This window comes from Gallinula chloropus (genome assembly GCF_964237585.1).
Source record: "Gallinula chloropus genome assembly, chromosome: 5".
In the NCBI taxonomy this organism is placed as follows: Eukaryota; Metazoa; Chordata; class Aves; order Gruiformes; family Rallidae; genus Gallinula; species Gallinula chloropus.
In genome coordinates, this window is record NC_140090.1 from 30,857,681 (window position 1) to 30,881,703 (window position 24,023).

General features: G+C 43.1%; 1 protein-coding gene across 1 annotated transcript in view; it reads left to right on the forward strand.

Annotated features, from left to right (window-relative positions):
- The window catches only part of PLEKHM3 (pleckstrin homology domain containing M3), a 71,962-nt gene that overhangs the window by 13,133 nt on the left and 34,806 nt on the right, over positions 1-24,023 (forward strand). The window contains exons 3-4 of the mRNA XM_084265619.1: positions 11,071-11,216; positions 16,179-16,372. Coding sequence (XP_084121745.1) covers positions 11,071-11,216; positions 16,179-16,372 — 340 coding nt within the window. The remainder of the gene's footprint in view (positions 1-11,070; positions 11,217-16,178; positions 16,373-24,023) is intronic.

Consider the following 24,023-nt stretch of genomic DNA (forward strand, 5'->3'; position numbering starts at 1 on the left):
TGCTGGGAGGGGTGAGCTTGGAAAAGGATGAGGAGGGGGGAGGAAGAAAAGTTTTGCTGTGAATTCTTCAGCCATTTAGTGCAAATTCCTGTAATTACCGTCTTTGTGTCCTGTCCCAATGGCACATAATACAGCAGAAGCCTTTCCTAATTGAGACCTTACAGGAGGTACAAATCCCTCCTTTGTTCGGCCTGACAAATTAGTGCCAGAAAGTGGCAAGGTCCGAGTGGGAATCAAAGGCAAGCAACACAAAGATGGAACTTAAGGCTACAGTAATAACCCTCTCTAGTCCTGCAGGGGTGGGAGGGAAGGAAAAGTAATGACCAATGAAAAATGAAGGGGTTTTTTGTTATAAATTCCCTTGACATGACAGCACCTCAGGGCTGCTTTATTTATTTAGGAAAAGTGATTAAATAGTAATACAACAGGGCAGACCATTGTCTCTGGAGCTACCCCCCTTCCTGCAGACCCCTGCTGCCTTGGCTAATTGATTGACAATGAACCTCTGATAAAGAAGGTTGTTGGGAGGACCTGATGGGGACAGGGTTTTTTTTAAATTTTATTTTATTTTCCCCTTGCTGTCTTTGTGTGGTTCCCTTCCCTGATTTTTCTTCTGTTTGAAATGCCCTCTGCATCCCCCTTTCCTTTTCTCCCTCAGTAAAAGCTTTTCAAGGGACTGCTCCCAGACAAACAGCTGACACTCACAAGCAGGTAGGGAAAGAATGTGAATGTCTGTGCCTCGCTATTGACGAGTTTATCTTGGAGTCTGACTCGCACTTTTCAACTCCTGATACAAGCCAAGGTGGTGGTGTCAGATACAGTCATGGGGCAAGGGGGACAAGCTGTTGATATACTGGAATCAGAAGGGCAGCTTGAAACGAGTTTTCATTTGCTTGATCAGCAGATACAAAAGCTTTTTCCCACATTTCTAACTTTTTGTCTTACTGCAGAAGGCAAAACGTGATTTCCCATAATTTCCAAAAAATGGGCCACTAATTAGCAGTGGAAGGCTGTATTTTTATAGACCCTTTTACCTTTGCTGCCATTATTTATATTTTTGACTTGGAACAGCAATACATTCTGAAGCATGGGGTTAACTAGAAATTGCTGGCACTGGGCTAGCAGCCTCCTCTGGCCTTTGCATGCTCATATAACCACAGGCTTGATCTTGCCCTGTTGCTGGGGTACAGCAATGTTCCCATGGGAAGCGTTTGGGGTTCTGAGCATGAGTGGCGTTTGGAGCGTTGATCTGCTCAGGTGAGACTTTGGAGGGGCCTGTCCCTTGTCTTCAGCTGGATATGAAGTGATGGTTGGTTGCAAGTCCGAACTGGAAAATAACAGATTTTATGATTTGTTCTTTAATATGTAGGAAAATAGAGACATGCATCATCTTAGGATCAGTTGGCAGGGATGTGGGGGTGGTGTTATTTTTTTAATTTTTTTTTTTCTCCTGAATTCGAGAGAAATCCCCAAACTGTTCATGTTACAAATTTGGAATGAGGTGACTTGCATCAAAAAATGTGTTTGGGAAATGTAGCACCTTGCAGCGAGCTGCAGACAGTTGTGAATACTCCAGCATCTATCCTGTCTCCCTGTTGGGCTTTCTACAGGCTCCTGGGGAAAGGCAGGCGTTTCTCCTGGAGGTCTGCAAGGAGCAAATGTCCCCAGCTGCCCTTCACCATTGCTGTTCCCTTGGCGTGTGCCTTCATGTTTCCATAGATGGGGAAGACAAACGGCCTCTGCCCTCGCCTCCTGGTTTTGCATAGCTCCTGATCTTTTGATGTCTCTTCCTGTTCACCTTTTTTTCTCTCCCTGTCCTTTATCAAAATGAACTTTTTTTTTTCAGAGAAGTCAGTTGTGTCTGCCAGGAGCTCTTGTTGCTTAGACAGCAAGTCCTAATGGATGTGGGAGTTTCTGCCTTCTGCAGAATGTGCTCCCTGCCCTTTTGTTTGTCTGAGTGGCTTTCCTTGCCTCTCTTCTGGAGTACCTTCTGTCTTTTCCTCCTTGCTATTTCCATGCCTCCTCACTTGCCAAAAGGATAAATACTGCAGCTATTAGGGCTCCACTGGCTTGGCTGAGCCAACACTAGGTACAAAGAAGCCAAGGTTAGTAAATGGACTACTTCCTGAGCTTGCAGCCCTGTCAAATTGAGCAGCAGGTGGAAAGCTGTTGGCTTTCAACGAGTCATTCTGCCTCTAATGCTGCGATCAGGCGTGTAGATGGGGTTCAGTCCAGTGCAACCTGCCCAGCTCCTGCAGCCTCTAGCTCACCCCACAGGTCTGAAACCAATCCTTACTGCAGTAGAATTAAAATTCCGCCCCCCACCCCATTTGGTTTACCCCTCAATGTAAAGGAAATATTTTCCTAACACCTTGCAAGCCAGAACGTGTGATTTAAAAAGGAAAAAAAAAAAAAGCCAGGTGTGATGTTGACTGTTCAACTTCTCAAAAAGCCACAGAGTTGAGATTTCTTAAATCCAGACAGTTGGAAAGCATGGGTGCTCCTTCTGTGAATTTAGCAAATACTTTGTGAACTGTCACCATGCTCAGCACCTGTTTGTAGCATGTCACTGACCTAAAAATACTAGGGGACAAATCTTAGCAAATGTAGCACAATAATAAAATACCAGAAGGTCATTTGGAAAGTTGTCAGCACTCTTTTCATATTTGTAGTCCCAAATAACAATTGTTCTCACCCGTCCAGAGCTTTTAGGATTGCGCTGTATGCATTTTGTGCTTGGTTTAATTCTAATTGATCTCTTTGTTCCAACATTTCAGCAGCTTTTTGCCTTTTCTGTATTTGAGACTCTGTAAAAACCCCTGAGAATGTGTTTTGCACTCTATAGGTTTTATTGTTTAAATGTCTTCACCTTAGACCATAGTCTTACAGTCTTGGGTGGGACTTTAAGGCCCTGTTTCTACTGATTCAAAAGTAAAACTTCCACTGTTGACAGTGGTATTCTAAACTCTTTATTCTTTTTTAGCCAAAACCCGATGAGATAAAAACCCATGCATGACTAAATTAGTATTTGGAAAGTACACCATGTCGAAGCAAGGGTGGCTTGAATTTGTGTAGCAAGGAGCACTTAAATTACAGTGGACCTGTGGTTTTCAAAACACAAGGTTGCTGGTCCACAGTGCCTTGCCATGTGACAGCTCTTGTTTGGGGAAAGATCCTAAGATACCTCATGATATCTCTTTTACTTACTTAAGTTGATTAAATCTATTATCAGTGATCTGTTACGATCACAGAGCTGTTTAATCTTCAGTGGTAAGTTGAGCGGGCTCTTCCATCAAGTTTTAAGATGTCTTGACATAGGGGAAATGGCAGTGAAAACTATTAGCTTTGCCTGAACTTGTAGAAGATAGGTCCTTCTCCTTCCTGGTATCTGGTTGGCACCTTCACAGAGTGGGATTTTTCCCCTTTGTAGAATTTGGTTTGGAGCTGGCCTGCTGCTGCCCAGAAGGGCAGTTTGGCTGAGTACTTGGCCAGTTCTGTGACTATCCTGCACCCTGATGTGCACTTTGCAACCCTCAGCTGGTGTTATACTGGCTGCTTTGCTTCAGCCCTCCAGGCAGAGCAGCTGGTACAGATGTCTTGGCTGATAAATCTCCATATTCCTCCTGGCAGGTTTAAAAGATGCTGCCATTCTGGGGATAGGTAACCCTAGTGCTCTAACCTGCCTCTGAACAATTCTCAGGGTTTTGATAGGTTCTTTTTTTCCCATCACAAATAAAATATTTCTTCTTTTTTTTTTTTTTTCTGTTATGACTCAGTTCTGCTGTGTCAATATGAATACTGCATATGATTATTTCTAAGGTATGCCAATAGTTGTGGTGCCAAATAAGTGAAACTTAGCAAACCAGGTAGCCTTCAGTGCGAGTAGATGAGTGAGCAGTGCAGGAGTAAGTGGTCTTCAAACTACACTGTGGAGCAGAAATAAAAACTGTGTTAGGCAGACACTCTTTTTATTAAATGACCTGGCCACAACTGAGGACACTGGCACCAGTGTTTGCCCTGATCACACAGATGGCTGGCCTTCTCCTGTCTACCTTCTCAGTATATAAACCCAAGCATGAGTGTAATCAGCTGTAGGAATGGGAATACCGTTATTAATTATGCTCAAATCATCTACTTAGTCCTAGTTGGCAGACTTCAAGAGCTGGCCCAGAGTGTGTTTAGTTCCCATCCCTGCTTAAAGAGCTGGTGAATTACTGAATCCTGCTAATAAGTCATGGATCTGCCATTCCCTTCTGTCAGGCAGTGCCTCAGAGACTCAGCAGAGCACCAGTATTGCAGAGAATAATCCTGTAAGGGATGGGGGCAAGAGGTGAGCAGTGTTCTCAGCGTTCTTCTGGGAATGGAAGTTGGAAGGGTCTGCTAGGAGAACACAAACGGGCCGCGTGTTACAGGAGTCACAAACTGTAACTGTGTGTGAGGCAGGTCTTTGTAGCTGTTTATACTTCCCTTGGAGCACGTTCCCTGGGAAGAATGGCATCTTGGCTCTTCTCAGCATTTGACACCAAAGGAAAAATTAATTTCTATTCTGAGGAAATCCAAGCAGATAGATTTGTTGCAGTTGCTTGACACAAAGCTATTATTTTTTGGTCCTGATTTATTGATGAAATGTTGTTCTTGACATATATGCAAAGTGCAAACTTGCCCTTTGACACCTGGCATTTTCAGTTACATTTGCAGGCAACTGCTGTTAGTTTTATTGGGAAGGCAGAATTTAGCTTTGTAACTTGCATAATGCTTGTGTGGTATCTTTTACAGAGGATGATAGACACAACATTGTCTATGTGTATATGTGCTATCACCAGTGTTGTTTCCACAGTGATGATTTCTTCTTTTCTTCATCCTCTAGGGAGAGGGTCACAGCTCTGTGTTCAGCATGAGTGATGTAAAAAGTGTTGTTTACTTCACCTACCCCTAGCAGTCTAAATACTGGGTATCTATGGTAATCCAGTCTTCACTGATTGGAAGAAAATCTAGGTGTCTAGAGGATGATTCACCTCATCTGCTCTGGGGAGATGCTCTGCAGTTGTGTGGCTGTGAGACATCACTAGTAAGATGGGATGGGTCACTCAGGCCTATTTGAGAAAACTTGTCTCCTCAGACCAGGCTAGAGCCTGTAGCCAGGAAGCCTAGACTGGGTGAGCTAAGTTAGCTGAGCTGGGCTCTGCAGCCAGGAAAGACAGGACTATGCATTGTATCTTCATATTACACTAATGAGCATGGGAAGGCTTTTAATTAGGGCTGAGTCCTGAGCTCCAGCTAATAGTCAACGTTTCCACTGACTTAGAATGGTTGGTCCATCCTTTGGAGTCTTTTTTTTTAAAATGAGCTTGGGACTTGGGGACTAGTCAACTATTCCTTATTTCTGGAGAAGGTGATCTAGATTATAATTAAAGTGGGGTTTGTACATTGCTGACATCAATAATGTGAGATTTATATGTTGCTTAGGTAATTATAATTGGGTAGGGGCTTCAACAGGGAAAAATGACTGCCTTTAATCTGTTAAAGTTTTGTTGTGAGGTTTGTTGGGTTTTTTAAAGTCTGTAAGAAGCTCACAAAAAAGTAGGCAAGGTGATTAAGGTGTGAGCCTTTGCTTGGAGGTTTATGAATTTTGATTACTTCTTTAGAAAGAGAATTGCTTTGGGAAAAAAAAACAATGCTAGGAACGGGACAAAGTGTAACAAATTCAAACCTGGATAGGATGAGGAAGAACTGAGCTGGGTTGTTAATGTGTCTTCCTGGTGAGTTTGAGTTTCCCCATGGTGGAGCGAACTGGAATAAAAGCACAGAAGCACACAGCCAGCAACTGCAGTAATTCTCACCTCCTCTTTCTGTCTGTGCTGAGCAGCCAGAGCCATGTTGTGTGACTGATCCAGCGCTCCGAAAATTTGTTGCTCTGCTCTGTCTTCCTAGTCTGTTGTACAGCTTTATCAAGCTGAAAGCCTTTTGAAGTCTGTGGGTCATTTTCTTTTCTTCATATTGTCTGTTGTTTCTAAATGAATTAGCTTCTAAGCTAATCTGTCACAGATTTAATTATAGTACACAATCACAAGGGAGCTGCTTTTTCCTGATACTGAGCAAGGAATGTTATTGAATAAGGAAAACAGTTGTGTACTTAATTCTAGTTTGGGTTTTGTCTGGGATAGTGTTAATTTTCTTCCTGGCAGCTGGTATAGTGCTATTTTGGATTTAGGGTGAGAATACTGTTGATAACACACTGATATTTCAGTTGTTCCCAAGCAGTCAAGGACTTTTCAGCTTCTCCTACTGCTCATGAAGCTGGGAGAGGACACAGCCAGACAGCTGACCAAGCTGGCCAGAGGGATGTTCCATACCATATGATGTCTTATTCTGTACACAACAGGGGGTTGGTTAGGGAGTGGCACAGTTCAAAAGCTAGCTGAACATCAGCTTTCTGTCTTTATCTCAACCCATGAATTTAATATTTTTTCTTATTTTTTTCTTTTTTTTAATTGTCTCCCCCATCCCACTGCGGAGGGAGCACGTGAACTCTCTGTGGTTGTTTTAGCTGCTGGATAGTTTAAACCACTACAGGCTTCCACTTTCTGTGTTTCACTATGGAGCTACACCTCTGTTCTTGCTAAAAGATTAAATAAAAGGTATCTGGATAAAAAGAATAGTTATGTGTGTCTGTCTTGACCGTAAGAGTATGCAGCACCCCAAAAGTCGTAGAAGTGGTGTTTTCAGTGCTTTGCAGTGGAAGAGTTATATTCACCTGTCTTGAATTCTTTCTCCATACTGTCCTTACCACCACCTTAAGTCAAGGAGAGAGACTTGTTATAACCTTATAACCTCATCTTCCTGTACTTCTTTCCTCCCAAAGTTTTGGCACTTGGAGATGAGCCTCTTGATGTTTATACTCCTGCTCTGCTCACAGACATGTTGTTGAGAGAGGTTCATCTGTGCCCAGCAGCACTTTCTTGCTGCTATTTTTTCTAACCCCTCTTTTCTTTGCTTGATTCCAAGGCTGTTTTGTTATATTTTCTGTGATGAAAGGTTTGGGATTATTCCTTCCCTCACTTTGCTAACAGTATACCTACATGTACACTTCTTCCCTCTGTAGCTTGCTCTATAACATCCTTTAGGTAGGGATGATTTAGGGTAGTAGTAGATATTGCAGTATTCTCCTTGCTCCCAGCTCAGGGTTTGCCAGACCTTTGTACAAATGTTTTATAGATAATATTTTGTGTGGGCATTAGGAATAGGTGAGATGGGCTTGGTGAAGGTTGTGCAGCTTTTTCCCCCATCCTGTAGAATAGGCAAGTAAGTGTTTTCTCTGCAAACGTGAAATGGTCCCTTCCCTCATCCCAAACTATTTGTTGTGTTATCAATCTCTGAAGTGGTCAGCTACATCTGACTGTCTTCTGGGGGATGGGGGGAGAGTACTCAAGAGTTTAAAGCCAGAAATCAGTACTGTCTTTGCTTCTGGTAAGCATGATGACAAGTTTATGTACCTAAATGTCCCAGTGCAGGATTTCCAAGGGCTTTAAACCACAAGCTATTCTTTCCTCCTCTTCTTTCTCTCTCATGCTTGCTCTTTTTTTTTTTAATCTTAAAAAAAACAAAGTAGCATAAGTGATCTATGCCACAGAAATATGTTTGTCACACTACATCACTTTGAACTGCATAACATCAAAGAAAATCAGTGCTTTGATAACTTGATTTGAAAGGATTGTAGAAATAGCCATCATTATGAACCACACAGGTAGGAATGGAAAGGATGGTGATTTTCAAACAGCAAAGCTTGTAAGGTAAAGGAAAATGTAAGGTAGGTGCCAGTGCCACATTCTCATCTAAAATACTTCAAACCGTACAGCTGTTACGTGGCTTTGCAGAATTGGGTTTTCTTGAGAATATGAAGAGGAATGAGGAATACTCTGTGTAAAAATGTGTTTCTGAGGAGCAAGGAAACAAACATGGGCTCAGAAAAGCCTAGAATAAGGGAAAAAACAATGCATGCTGGTTGGGTAGGAACTTTTTCCACTTCCTTCTCTTTATAAAACCACTCTTTCTGAAGGGAAGAACATACAGCATTGTTTGCTGAGACTCTCCTCACCCCAGAGACCTTCAATTCTTCAGGCTGGATTTCTATGCTTTGTCAGTTCTCTCCTGAGGAAACCCTCTGTGGACTGGAATGAGTTCTGGCTCTAGGATGCTGCAAGAAATTAGGTCTTAAAATGATGGCTTTCCATCTGCAAAGGTTTCAGTTTAGGATGGTGGCAATTCAAATTGGAATTTAGCTTATTCTTGCCTTCAGACCAGCAGATAGGAGTTAGGGTGCTAAGGCAAACTAGCAGCCTGTGGAGTGCAGGAGTGCTCAGTGGCACTTAGGTGAAATCAGCATGTCCTGTCCAATCCCCACCATCACTCCCAGGTGGAAAGTGTTGGCTAATGGGGAATAATTAGCCAGGTTTCAGTGGCATTGAACTAGGAGATTTCGGTCTCATTCAGACACAGCTTTACCACTAGTACTTCATCAGCCGCTCCCAACGCACTGAGCTAGGAAATAGGTGTTGTTTAGCAGTGCCTGTTTCATCTGGAGGCAGCTAGTGAGGGGAGAGGTTCAGAGCCCTCACTTCTTTTAGTGAGGCTGCCACAGAAGAATGTGCTGTACAGAAGTATCCTAACGCAATCATCCTTCCTGAGGACTTGTTCCCATTTAGCTTGGGAAAGGGGAATATTCTTTCATGGACTCCTTCATCTTGCTCCATGAGGAGAGGAGTGGGTATATTTCTTTGTTCCCTTTATGGAGGAGCAAGATTTACCTCTGTTATGCTCTTAAAAACATGGGCTCCATAGCAACAGGGTGAGTACCGTCTGCAAGCATCTCCCAGAGCTACTAGTCAGATGAACATCATGTCAGATGAGCAGGACTAGTATTCCATGTCTTGTCAGCTGTTCAGAATCTTCACCTTTAGGAATGCATTTTAAAAATGGTAATACTAGTTCTCTGTGTACTACAGAGCACTGATACTGAGCTTACTGCCAGGTGTGCTTGCTGACTTCATCCGTAATAGCGTGGTGGAGCAGGACCGCACGGAAACTCTTTTAACTGACTGGTCAGGAAGCTGCTTTTTACAAAAAGGAAGGGAAAGGTGGGAAAACATGTGCTTTGCACTGAGGCAAGTATAAAGGTGTTGTCTCCAAAGGTCTCATTCCAAGCCACAGTCATACATCATCTTTTTTTTGTAGCACACTGCTGAATTACTTGAGTTGACTTTACCTTTACAAAAGGTGTCCCTGATTCTGTCTGCCCTAAAAATACCATTTTGCAAAATATTCTGCTGACATTTACTGTACAAAAATATTTCTACAGTGATAAAAGTTTGCAGTCATAGTGGTTTGGTTTTGTCTTTATTAGCTGAGAACACATTTTTGCATTAGGTATGCTGAGTTTATATGTTTATACATAGAGATAGCTAAGTATCTCTATCATCAACCGACCTGTTTGTATATTTGCCTTTTTCAAGAAATTGTTTCAAAATAAAAGGGAGAGAGAGGAGACAGAACATGTTCCACACAGCTTCATTTGATAAGGGTGTGTTGCAGAGAATCAGTGGCCAAATGAACAGGAGGAAGTGAACTCATTGTGTTGGTCAAATTATTCTGATTATTTGGATTGGGGTTGGGGGGACATGGTAGCATCAGCTAATGGGGAGATGGAGGAGTTTCGTTTATGCCTCGACTAGTTGAACTGCAATCTCTCCTCTAATCAGGGTAACTTATACTGGAGAAAAAAATCACTTCAGTGAAATAAGTTACAAAATTGCACTCAGCAAAATCAGTTATACTGACAAAAGCAGTCAGTTGGTTGACTTCTGCCTGAAAAGCTCTGTTTAACCAATATTTTTTGCCATAGAAGGATTCTGCTAACCAGCATTACTAATCGGCTCCAGCAGAGACCGTCTGAGCATAAAGCATACGCTGGAGTGGGGCTCTGGCACTAATTGTGTCTGTAGCTGTAAATGTCATATGGGGACACGAGCATTTGAAGGAAAAGCAGAAATACTGTCATGTGTGCTGTGTCAAAAAGGTGTTAATAACAACCGCAGACATCTCATTATATCTTACCCAAACATTTTTAGCCTCACTTCCTGAGCAGGTTGTTTAACAGGACTGTGCTGTCTGTCTTTAACCCTCTGCTCTAATGTTATTGAACCTGTTGGCTCACTTTAGCCACAGTTGAGAGCAAGACAGAGGTGCCATGTACATTGAGTTTCTGGGTTTTTTTGTGAAAGCGGGTGATCAGGTGAAGGAGAGCTCTGTGTTAGTTCTTTCCAGCTGAAGCAACAGCAGACTACATTGTTTTACCCCAGGGATGCACAAACAAGAGGGCATGGGAAGAGGCAAGGGATCCAGCTGTGAAAAAAGTATCAGGCAGACCTCAGACCTTCTAAGACACAGGGTAATCCAGTCATAAGAGGTAAAAACCTGCAGGAAACATAACTGTCTCACTGCTGCTAGTCATGGACTACTCAATTTCAGTGTGACCGTTGCTCACAGTTATTATTCATGGTCTGACTGTGGTTTGCCCTGGTTGTGCTAATTCTGAGGCCAAATCCTACCTGCCAAGTCAGCGTGCTGTCTGGCTGTCAGCAGGAGCGAGCTTGTGCTCCCCTGGGCAGCCAGGGCTGGCCCATTCCACATGGGGAAAAAGGAAGCTGTCTGGGGTGAGCACATAGAACTTCTCTGGGCTGGTGTCTTCCTAGGCTTCAGGTCATGATTTTCAGATGGCAGTGGCTTTTAAATTCTCAGTGTCTCAAAGTTGGTCTTCTGCCTTTGTTTCTTGAGGAATAATAAATATCTTTTGACTGTGCTCTGAACTCTTTGTCATAGATGCTCAACTTAATATATCCTTGGTTAGCGCTACTCCAAGAACTTATTCTTCTATTTTTAGGGAAGGAGAAATGGCTCATTGGTAGAATAATAAATAAATAAAATAAATAAAAGGATTTCAGATGGAGGAATAATTACTTTTCTTACTGCATCCTTACTGTACAAACCCAGACTTTTCCCCTCTCTCTTTTCCAGGCTGTCAGCGCTCCATAGGTTTGTCCAATGGGAAAGCCAAGGTATGCAGCTACAGTGGATGGTATTACTGCAGCACCTGCCATGTGGATGACAGCTTCCTCATCCCTGCACGGCTGGTTCATAACTGGGACACTTCCAAACACAAGGTAATCTCCCTGAAGGTTGGCTGGCTAGCAAATGAACTGAATCACCCTTTAGATAGAAACACAGACATTGCAACAGGATGAAGATTGCAGGCATTGGCTGCTAATACTGTCATCTATGTCCCTCTTGCCAGAATGAGCCACAGTCTCTTGACAAGACATCTCCATGACAGTTTCCTTAGCCAGAACTAAGGCATTCTGCCACTGGAGCAGCTGTGCTCCTCTTTCTTAATAGCATCTTTTCCATCATTGCTTGTCTGCTTGTTCAGGAGACAGGGAGGGACAGGGCACGAGTACCTGTTTCATGAGCACGAGAGACTATGGATTGGCACTGCTTGGTGATGGATACTAAAATTATGGGAATCCTGTGGCAAAATGGCATATCCAAAGGTGGTGTTTGCAAGACACAGGCGTGTTCTGTCTCTTGGCACAAACATTTCGAGGACACTGAAAGGACATCACTATAGCACTTGTTTGGACCACACAGCTGAAAGTAACATAAAGGGAAAACTTTACGGTTGTTCACTTGCCATGCAAGCAGCTTCTCTAAAACTTTACTAATCTGCTATTTGTTGCTGTCTCAGTGGCTGGTTGCTAGATAGGGGCAGCTGATTGTGTGCCTCTAAGCATTATGCCAGCAAACATGGTAGCAGTGTTGTTTTGCCATCTTGGGGAGTGTGTGCTGAAACAATAACAAACTCATAAGGAATCCAGAGCATGCTAGAGCTTCAGACCTAGCAGCCACTGTTAGGAGAGGCTGTTTGATGTTTTGTGTCTGAGAATATTATTATTATGGGCTATTTGAAAAGGGAAAAAATAACCAGTAAATGAGTCCTATTAGAGGAAAAGTAGCTCTCTCGAAGGAGAAAATTTGTCAGATGGGGAGATTATTAAAAGGTAGCCAGAGCCTGCCATCAGGAAAATGATAGTCTTGCGCCATGAAATGCAAGATTCTTCAGAGTTACAAAGCTCCTACGTGTGGAGACAACCCCCCTCCCTTTCCTAGAAGCTAGGAATAAATATTTAAGATTTCTTTCTTTGGATGCTTTTGCCAAGGACTAGAATTTCTAGTCCACAGTAGTTTCAGGTGCCACTGATATGGGGCAAGTAGATGGGAAGGCAAAGCCCTCATATCAAGCTGTCAGTTATACTGCCAAGAAAAGAAACCTTTTTGTTTTCTAAACCTGCAGGGTAAAATCTATGCTCTGGGCTCTTGGGATAGGCAGCTGAGGCACGGAAAGAAATGGGAATTTTAAGCCAAAACATTAATTGGAAACTTAATCTAATGCAGTATTGCTATGATAGTGAGAAGTTTCCAATTTGTACTTTTCAGAGACAGACAGAACTGCTATAATGTGGCTTGGGAACATAAGCAAGTTCTGTGTAGGTATTTCCCGAGTCTCTGTGCCAAAGTGCAGAGAGGTGGATTTAAGAAAGGAACACCATCCCTTAGGTAGAAAAACAGTACAGCATTCCCAGCTATTAGAGCAGAAACTAAGACAGGGAATGAGGGTGAAGAGGACATCATGTGCCACAGTGGCAGTGTGACAGCTGAACAGACATCACTAGTTAAATCTCCTCAACTCCGTCCTATCCGTGTATAGCATTAAAATAACAAGTAGTTCTTGTTACTTCTGTGAATTCTTTGGTGTTTTCTCCTTTCTGTTCAATTCTGCATGGTGTTTAGCTGTCAGCCGGGGTAAAACCATGACAGATGGCTAGAAGTGAAGCAAGGCTTCAGTCTTCAAAAGCTTTCCTGTCTGAAATATGCCTGTCAGTCCACCAAGTGGGGGGAAAGAGTGTGAAGAGTTTGAAAACCCACACTCCTTCCCACTGCTACCTTTTCCCCACCTCTGCAGGGGTTTCATGGAGTCTGCCCTACCTGTCCCTGGCAAAGCAAGCACCAAAGCTACTCTAAGACAGGAGCTTTTATGATAATACAGTGTAATTGTGCATGTTTCTCTTCTGTATGTACCTGCTAAGTAAACTCTTGTGTCAAGTTTCGCAAGCAGAGAGGTTCTTGTCTGCTTTTGGCACAACAGTTCATGAAAAAACAGAAACAGTAGAAACCTGTAGAGTTGTGTCTTGCCATACCTAGGATTCTGAAAAACAACAATGCACTTAACACCTGAAAACACATGGGTAGGAAAAGATAAATCCCTTTGACAGCAATAAAAGCTCTTTGGCAGTAAGGCAAGTTTCTTCTGTCGTAACCAAAGCAGCAGTTTGGGCCCCAGGTTCACTTTCCTCAACTCTGATTCCATTTTCATGTTTTTCATGTGTTTGTGCAAAGGGAAGAGAGAAGAGGCAATCTTGTGAGCATCCTTTCTTCCTTTTATGTAGGCCAACTGTTTTCCCTGTTTGCACACAAAAACCCGTAAGTATTGTGGTTTGGTGCAGGTGACTTCCAGCCTGTGCAGAATGCCAGGCAAACACTGCAGGAAATGAACTCCCTGTGCCAGAAGGCTTCAAGAGAGACTGACTTCTGGTAAATGGAATTCTGAACTGTAAGATCGTAGCCTCTAGAAAAGAAAGGTCTGGAAATGTTAGCATCCATCCTTGTATGACGTTTAAAGCTAAAACCCTGTTGCACTTTGCATCTTTTCACTCCTGTCAGGCTTATTTGATAGGACTGTCTAGTCTGCCCAGTAAAATTGGGGTATTGTGAGTATGCTACTACGTCAAGTAGAATACTGGCAGGCAGCAAGCTGAATTACTATGACTGCCTAACCCTTCCCATTGTAAGACTGCATTTCAGGCTCTTGTCACTTCCTTATGGTTGGAAGTGTTAAATGACCTGGGTGCGTGTGTCAGGCATGAGGAGTAAGTGACACCTCCCTGTCAGCCAGTGATGCTGGGCAAAACTACTTTTCCCTGCAACCAGCCTTCTGCAGGTACGTTGTCTTGGCAAGGAGAGAGAGGTTTGCTGTGTGCCTCTGCCCTCACAGGCTGCCTTCAGACCACGCAGCACCAGGGCTGTGCAGTAGTGCTTTGTCATCACAGCGCACACGCACTGCAGAGTCACTCGGGTGACCTCAGTTCTGATGGGTTTTTGTTTCTGTGCTCCTAACGTTGCAGCCTGGGGCAGGTTGCCCCATACAGGTACAGGTGTGCACAGGTGTGGGAGCAGCACTCGGGCAGTAATTTCCCTCTGGGTCCTGAGGCAGCAGGGCAAGTGGATTAGGTGCTTGTTGCTTCAGCAGGGCTTTAAAGCAAAGGAGTAAAACTACAAGCAGTACGGGGCACTGGGTCCTCCTAGTCAGAGGTGTTAGTTGCTGTACCAAGCATTCATGTCCCTCACTGAATATGTGACTTAATCTGCTCGCTGGTGGACAGGAAAAAATATTTGCTGTAGATGCAACAGTCATTGGGGATTGCTGAGATATTACAGCCACATAGTGTAACGATTGTAAAAGCTTGTTTAACTGCAGTCTCTTTTGTGCAGTGCAGGTAGCATGTCTCATAAAACATCAACATTGCTAGTGTTAGAAAACTTGACGTATTTGGGGTTTGTAGAGTTTTGTTCTACAAAATCCAAATTACCTGTGCTGTCCCTTACACAGCATGTTGCTTGTGCTTCTGTTCAGACAGCACAATTCCTTGTATGTGCACTATTTTTAAAAGTGTTAAAGAAGAAAAGCATGAGTGGGATGTTTAGCACAAATATGTGAGATACTGAATACAGCTTCAAGACCTGGGAAACCTGTGGAGTTATGGTCTGCAGTATTTAAAATTACACACTATATTATCTGTATAGTTGTTGGAGGGAAGGCTGTCCTTGGTATTATTTCTTATATTTTTATTCTGCATTGGGAAAAGGTTACATCTGGGGCTGGCTTTCCCTGTAAGTAGCTAGTGACTCCTGTAGCTACTAATCTGTACTGGCTTTGGAATTCACACTATTTCTAAAGATGTAGATTGCTTTTACCTACTTCCTACCTTAAAAGACCAGAAGGGAAATAATATCCTAAATCTCAAGAGGCTATGATGTGCCCTTTCTCCTTTTGTTAGCCTAATTCATCCCTCCCTTGACTCCGTGTAAACACTGATTTAGGACTAATTGAATTATGGAGTGAACAGTATTTCTATAGCACAGTTTCAAGTGATTTGCAGCTCATTTCAGATAATCCCATCTTCTCATTTCCAGCTGTGATAAAATGCAGAAATAAGGAATGAGAGGGAATTTGGCCTTCTCACCTCAGAGACAGGAGTATCTTTTCTAGCCGGAACAAAAGTCCTGTTAATTTATCAAGATTACAGTAGCTCTTTGCAGGTGGAGATAGAACAGAATGCTATCATGGAAAAGGCATAAGAAAAATTTCTTGTAGATGAAACATCTCTCTTGGGAGTGAGTAATACCAGTAAAATTCAACTTTGTTTATCTGCATTGGAAAGAGCACAACTTGATAAATCTGGTTCTGATTATTTTATTTTTACGTAATTTTAACCATTCTGGCTGAGCACAAAGCAAATGCTGGTAGTACTTTACAGGAGAGCTCTGCACCCTGGGATAATACAGTGTGATTGGATTTGTGGTGTGTGTGTTCCCTTTTGTAATGGTGGGCTTTGGCACTTACCTAATCACTTGCTTCTTGCCAAAATGAAACAAAAACAGTGAACAAACAGAAAAATATTAACGGGGAATAAACTTAGTAATCAGTTTTTAGACTTGAAAAACATCTGATATGCTGTGTTAACCTGTAGTGGAAAAATGTGTGGCTGCAAATGTCGCTGTACTTTGGTTAAGTTAGCAATTATCTCATACACTCAACACTGATGGGCTTGATGAAGTTTGACTTGGCTATAAGCAGAGACAGTTGGATTGCTTTCAGCTCTGTCTTCATCTGTAATTGGTAACAGAGGAAGTTTTCAGATGCAGAAATAGCTGACAGATCACAGAGGGGAAGGTCTGCTTTAAAAGAGTTGAGAGGAAAGCCTAGCTAAACTGGTTGCTTTATTTTTCAGGTATCAAAGCAAGCCAAAGAATTCCTGGAATATGTTTATGAGGAGCCATTGATTGATATCCAGCAGGAAAATCCCATGTTGTACAAGCATGTTGAACCTCTGGCAACTGTTGTTCGCCTTCGACAGCAGCTAAAATCTCTCCGGGCCTATTTGTTCAGCTGCAGAGCAGCAGTGGCTGAAGATCTGCGTAGAAGGTAAGAATGACACACAGCATAAAGTGCAAGGATGTAGTTTCCTTGTCATGTTGCTTTTCTTCTCCCCCTCCCACCCCCCCGCCTTTTTTTAAAACTCAATCTAATTCTGAAGGTGTTACTCACTTGGAAAGATGTTGTGCTTGTATCTGACTTTGCTGGGCAGCTGTGTTATCTACTGCCAGAGAAATTGTTTTTAAAAGGTCTGAATATCTGAAGTTGCTCTTGACAACTGGCAGCCCAGGGGTCACACAGTGTGGTGAGCATCTTTTACTCCTCCTCAGGCTTCCTGGCTGGGCATGAGTATTTTCAGCCAGGTGTGATACCTCATGCTCCCTGCCATAGCATCACAGTGTGGTAGCCACTGTTTGGGACCTTTGAAACACCTCACAGTGTGGCAAAGCATGAGAGAGGCCAGCGGCAGCCACCTGCCCGACGCTTGTGCCCTCTTCTGTGATACAGTCTCACACAAAGGCAGAGGCCAGATGTGGAGCCCAACATGTGACCTAGCGTATGATTTATGTGACACCAGAGAAGTTGCGCTCTTGCTCAGCCACTGTCTTTTCCATCCACGACATGGCTGTGATGAGTGTTTTGTTTATTGGAAGACACACAGTCACAGCACAGCAGATGTTTCACGTCGAGTTTTCCGTGGTGGAAACAGTAGTTTTATAAATGTGAACTTCATTGTAGAAGTGCTGTATGTTAGTCCGTTCAGCTCCTGCTGCATTTTTGTATCAAGCCGAAGATGAACAATCTGCTTAAAACTATCAAGTCACTTGTGACCTTAAAAGAGCCAAGTCACTTTTGCCATGGATCTCTGAAAGAGATGGGGAGATGTCTGTGCCCCTGCCAGACTGTGAGATGAGTGGCTCCAGGCATCTGCAGTTCACCTGATGGCAAATGCATCTGTAAGTATTTGTATACTCAAAGTTTGCAAGTCAGATAAGACTGCAAATAGGAAAGACGCCACTTGAACATTATGGGCTGCCAAAGGGCAAGAAAGCAGATGACATCAGTGACTGTACTTTGAGCATGGTGTTTTAGGGATGGGGGACCTCAGTGTTCTGGGAGGGAGGAGAGGCTGTACCTCCCAGGCAAGGAGTGAGGTGGTGTGCTGTATTTGGTACATAATCTGTATGTCATTGCTTTGATGAGCTACCTAGAACAACTGCGAGAAAGTTATAGTAACAGGTCTGTGGAGAGTACTACTGAGTTGTTGTGTCAGACCCGCTATGTGTTAACATGTGTGTGTGTGTCTTACTGCTCAATTCCTATTATTTGGTAGGGCAGCTTACAGCATTTTAAAAATTAGGTGATTTTTCTTTTATTCTGGAGGATAGTATTATCTTGCAGAGCTGTTTTGCTATTCAGCTATAATAACTTTCCTATGCCATCCTCTTCAACTGCAATAAAACTAAAAGGAGAATAAGATTTGTGAAGGCTCCTGTTCAGAAAAGAAGTGGCAGAAAAGAAATTATGCTTTCTGATTAATGCTGAAGAAAAGAGTGCCCTGATTAAAATAGACAGGAGGAGGGATGAGACTGAATGGACTTGGGTAAGAGAGTGAAAGAAGAGAGAGATCAAAGGAGGCCTAAGCAGAGAAATGTATGGACTAGAGACAAAGGGATGAGGGAAAGCCAGGAGAAGGAGATGATTCAAAGAGGGCAGGGATCTCAGGAAATTAAGAGTTAATGAAGACACCAGGACAAAGAGGGAGCCCAAAAACATACCTCCCAAAAGGAGAGGTGACAAAAGCTGAGGAAGTGGAGAGAGAATGGACAAAAATTGGCACACAAATGTGTGCGAGGACTTTAGTTGGGGTAGAGGGGAGAGAGAAGAAACTCCCTGTATCAAAATGAAACACCCAGAAGGGAAAGCTGGGCAGAATAATGAACGATCCCTTATCTAAGGGTTCCTTCACACTAAATGCAGTATGGTGGAGCAGAGGACCGCAGCCCAAGAAGGGTTTGTTTTTGCACCAGGGAAGAAGCATCTCCAGTTTGCTAGGACTTGTTAAACGTGCTGTAAAAGCCACTGAATGAATGTACAAAACACACCGTTAAGAGTCCATCTCCTTCTTGATCTGTGAAGTCTGTGTTGGGGTGGGCTTAGAGATCAGTTGGTCCCTCAGAACTCCTGTAAGAGATCTGCAGAGATGGAAAGGAAGAAAAGTTCTTTTCCCAGGAGTTTCTTGCTCAAAACTAGTCCCAGGAACTTTGCTTTCCACATGTAGTATCACAGTGTGCAGACATTCACTATCAAAGTGATGGCTTTATAGAGCAAAGCTGAAAAGTAAGCAGAGAAAATACGTGATTTAAATTTCCCTTTGGCTCATCACATGGGCAAGTTGCAAGAAAAGGAGTGTAAACAATATGGTGAGACAGCATTCCTAAATTTAGTACTGTTTCCTAGTTAGAAATGAAAGGCTGGGGAGAGAATCCAGTTATCTGTCCTACTCTAAAACATTCTTTTTCTGCTTGGTCTTCACCTTAGTATGTGAATGACTATTAATCACAAGAAAGTGAACACAGCATCTTGAAGACCTGTCAGACCCATATAAACACACTGAAACAAACTGTTAATATTGCTGTCTAGGGAGGACTAAAAACAGACTGATTAATTGTATTGGCACCTTGCTGCCTTTGGGACACTGATAGAGCCTGCCTTATTAGGGAAAAGCAGATCACTCTGAGGTTTCTTTTATTAATACTATTTGCATTATCATCTTCTTTAAATCTATACCTTGCTCTTGAACCCAGATCACAAAATGAAGATGGCAGTGAAGTTGGAAACTCTTGGTGTCCTCTGGGAAGACAAAACTGTTTACAGTGCTTACAAGTCACTTTTTCTGAAGAATTCCAGATGGCTGTAAACCAGGTTAGCTCAGGATCCAGTTGGCTTAAATGTGGAAATGTTATTTATGACGGTGTGCATAGATAGGTACTTTGGGAACTTTGAAACTTGGCATCTAGCAGGGAACTCGGGGCTGAACCCACATTGTGAGCTTTGAGAAAGCAAGTGACTAAGTAGGAAGAAAGGAAGAGAAGAAGGAAGAAATAAAGCATATGAAATCATAGAAGTAGCTAGAAGGCTCACAGTAAAAGTCATCTTCATCCGTTATAATGCTTTGTTCTCACTTGTTGCTCCACTGGATTCTGAGATCTTTATATTTGCAAGGGAAGAAAATAAAGGAACTCGCACATGGCTGGGAGGAGAAATAAGGCCCTCCACCAGTGCCTATCAGCAGTGTTCCTCTGAGGTTAGAGAGCTGAGACTCCAAGCATGTTGCTGAGCTCCCTGTTTTACAAGGTGCATTGTTATGCCTGGTTGGCTGTGGCTGTCACTTCAGTATTGCAAAAGATGTAAGTTGCCTCAAATGCCTTTACTCAGCAAGTCTGTGCTTGTTTTGGTTGCCTTGCTTGTGTGGATGCTGTTCGGGCAGAAACCTGCAAGAGCAAAGCCCAGAGCCAACAGGCAATTTGTACAGATCCCACTACCACCTGCAGATTGTGGCATGATGAATGCTGGATGAATGACACAGGCAAACAAGATGGAGTCAAGGAAAGTGATAGCGGGGGAAGAGTGAGAAACTCTGAGTACAGTAAATAACTAGGTTATTCTGTGAAGCCACGCTGAATGACGCAAGTTTTATTCTGGTTTTCCTTTCTTTTATCTCTAAACATAAGATACACTAGGAGTGTGTCTGTATGCCTCAGCTTCTTCTGGTTTTGTTGTGGTTGAAGGCTCTTCAGGTCAAGTAACTGCCAGAATGACTTTCTGGGAAGTCTTTGGGCACCTCCATGTGAGCAGTAGGATAAGCTAACCCAGGCCAAGCTTGGCGCACTCTATTGGCTCTCTGCTCTCTTAGCTATAACTTGCAGTTCAGGTGTTGCTTGCCCAGATATTTTAGACAGATGGTGATTACACAAGGCAGGTGTTCTGCACCACGTTCCCCTATACGTTGGGGCTTGTTGCAGCACCCTCACTTTGTAAGTAAACCTTCTGACTGGAGGTGAGAACTATATAGAAAATTTCCCCTCTTGTTACTCCTCTCTGTCTGTCAGCTCTAGAACAGCAACACCTCAGTTTTACACTAGGAAAAGTCCCGTGCTGGAGATGTTACTTAGCATCTTACAGGAAGGCCAAGTTAGAGCTTGCTGGTGCAGCAGGAGGTTAAAGGCACACCTCCCGCGCTGCGGACGTGTGGTCCGGGCCGAGCCTGCCGGTCTGTCAGCACGATGCGAAACAAGCCCAAATTCAGTTATGCTGAACAATAGAGTCCTGTCACTTCCTACAGTGAGGCCTTAGACATATCACTTTTGACACAGGAGTAGGTTACTTTCAAAATATTTGTGTGGCAATTGGGGAACCTGTCTAAACACATCACAGGAATCCTGATTGATCTTACGCAATCACTATACCACCAAATACCTCACGTATGTGAAGCTGGGGCTATGTCATCTTTCAGACCAAAGACAACAGAAGGTCACTAAGTCATGTCCAGGTTGTCAAAGAAGAGAGTTTTCTCCATTTTCTTTGGAACACAAATAGGCCATTTGAAGAGTAGAAAATCCCAGAGCAGAACAAAGACACAACTTGTACAAGCAGTAGACTGCAAAAAGAAAGTTTGAGCAGAAAAGGAACAGAAGGATGTGGTTTCGTAGCACTCAGGGCTCTGATTTAATGGCAGGACCAACAGAAGCAGAAAATTTGTTGCACTGGTCGTTGGAAAGAGGGCAAGAAACTCATTTGAAGAGGGTATCTGGATATCCTGAGAGGATCCAGTGTTAAGACCAACACCTCAACACCCCACATAACACACCACAACAACACCCCACCAAAACAACACCCCAAAGACAGGAAAGGTGAGAAGAAAAATGCAGAGAAGCATGCATGAGCCTTTTTTTTTTTAAATATGGGTCCCATGTGCATGTAGTCACTGCACAAGCTGAAATAAAGTGTGCCTGGTGTTGGAGCTCTTACAAACAGACCACCTCTTTGCTTCAACTCTTGTGTCTTTTTGAAGAAATAACTGCATGTGAGGTCCTTGCAAGTTAACATCTTAAAACCCATTTGGCTAAAACTGTTGGGCATTGGAGTTAAGGTGTTCTTTGAGCTTTTGTTTCAATTGGGAGGACAAACAGAGCTGCAGCAACAAGATGTGTGCCAGAGTGGAAGCAGAACTGCCGTCTCTTCAAGCCAAGAGAAAGTTAAAAGCACAAGCCAGTGCTTTAGCATGGTAAGTGTCCAGCTGAGGAGCGTGCCAGGGTATATATAATAAGTTTTCCAGGGGACAGGTGGGTCTTTCAGTTCCTGTTAGCATTTTCCAGTCTTGGGGCACACCTGTATCTCCTTGCCAAATAGGTTAGTAGTATTAGACATTTTCTAAAATGGTAATTTCCATTCACCTTCTGAGACTAGATTGCTTTAAAAACCCACAATGATTTAAAAAGAAGTTCCCATTTGATGTGGACAGCATGTTAAATAAGACTTGTGCCTTTTTTATCCCTGTGTTTTTCTATCAAAACTTCCAGCAGTAAACTGCAAAAGCCTTCAGAAATGCCTGACAAAACCAGAGAGCATTTTCTTATTCTTCAGTTCAAGTTAATTGGGGGATCTAAGCTATTCTGATTTCAAAATGAATCTGTGTGCCTCTAGTTCTCTGCATTCCACTTTTCATCACTGCAGTACTTTATTCCTGAGTTTGATCTGTAGTAATTCTTGTCTTTCACAATGCTACCCTAACCTTGCTCAAGTAAGCGCAGAAGGGAGAGAACGTACTGCATTTTAGTTGGAAGTTTATATACTGGTTTGGGTCTGTTGATGGATGATAAGAGTAACTGTTTAACACAGGGATGCTTGTGGGGAATTTCGTAACAACATGGAACAATACCTTACCTGGCCATGCTTGTGAAGAGATCTGGCACTTGGTGTGAGATAAAGATATTTAGGAATAGCTGCTCCCAGAACATAATCAGAAGAGCATTCATACCTCACAAATATGAAGTGGTTCACAAATGGTCATTCAGCCAAACCTATAGAATAAGAAAATTAATCACTATTCTGGTATAATACCACATGAATTCAACAAGTAGCGTTTTGTTTTAAACTAATGAACTTATTAATACCTTTCGACTTTCAAATTACTGGACTTCCCAGGACCCCACTTTCCTGAGTAACTCTTTTGGCTTGAAAGTTGGGATTCTCCTCTCCCAACTTACTTCCAGGAGTTGGGATTTCCAAGGAAATACAAAATCAAAAGCCTGAATAAAACTATAATTAGCACCACTGGCAAAAAAAACCCCATGAAATCCACCTTTTCCCCTCACCTCTGATGCTGCTTTCTGCCTGACGTTAACAGATGTCGTGTCTTACGAATTGCAAGAGGAAACCTAGCAAGAGATGTTCCTTACCCTGCCACATGTATTTGGGATAACTGGCAATTCACTGATTCCCTCTGTACTTTTAAAATCAAACAGTAACTCTGCAAATTTCAGGGTCCTGTCAGTGGGCCATGCACTCAGCCACAGGGGTTGGCGGTGCACGCTGCTGGGACTTCCGAGGGCCCCCTCTTGCCCCTGGTGTAGGGGGCACACAGAGTGAATTACGGGGTGGGCAGTAATGGGCATGCGCCTGCCTGTCAGCTGCTTTGGTCTGCAGTGTGGTGCGGTAGCGTAGAAGCAAATAGGTGGTGTTGGTGTGAGCTGCAGAGCTGGGCTATGAACTGTGCCGGTTGAGGAAGCGGACTTGGTACCCGCAGTGCTGTGCCAGCTGTGGGTGTAGCAGCTTCCTGCAGTGGGGTGGAGGAGAGGACGTCTGAACGTGGCTGTGTGCTAGACTGGTGCATCTGCGCCTCCCATGAGTCAGAGCTCAGTCATACAATTCCCAGCCTGGTCAAACAAGACGCTCCTGGCTGACACATGAAATCATGGTGCCAGCTCCCCCTCCCCTCTCCCATCCTAGGTTTCAGCAGGCTTTCTGGTACAAAAGAGACTCAGTTGTGCCCACCTGCCAGCTAACTTGATTTCTTTTGATTGCACTGTGGAAAGAAGAGTTCGCGCTGCTTATCACGTTCGTACTTTGGTTATAGTGTCAGGCTTGGACAGATGAATTGCTTGTAGCTTTAGCAGAGCTGTCAGGGTATTTAACCCATTGGAGAAAAATTACCTAAGCTGATGATAAACAGGCTTTAAATGCAGAGCAATTACTTAGTGCTAACAAAGCACCATGACTACACACTTTGTCCATATGCAAAAAGCCAAGTCTTATCAGTGGTTCTGCTTGCAGGAGGACACTAAAAGATAACCTTTGTTTGTGCAAATACTTACCTGATAAGATAATCCGAAAGGGAACGGATGAAATTTCTGGTTCTATCTCGCCTGAAGGTTATGCTTCAGATTACAAAGTATCAAACAATAAAGAACAATAATTGCAAACTGAGAATCAGTCCAACTAAAGGAGAGAATCGAGCAAAGTCTGCGATGGTGGGTTCCTTTCCTGCTTGCATTGATTGCTTTTATTTCTAGCACATAACAATAAAGTAATTTAGAGACCTTTAACCAGTAGGACTTTGGATTTCATTGTTAACAGGAAACTGGCAAAGCTAGAGGGCTGGTTAGCATTGAACTTGGTTTGTTCATTGCAGACTTAA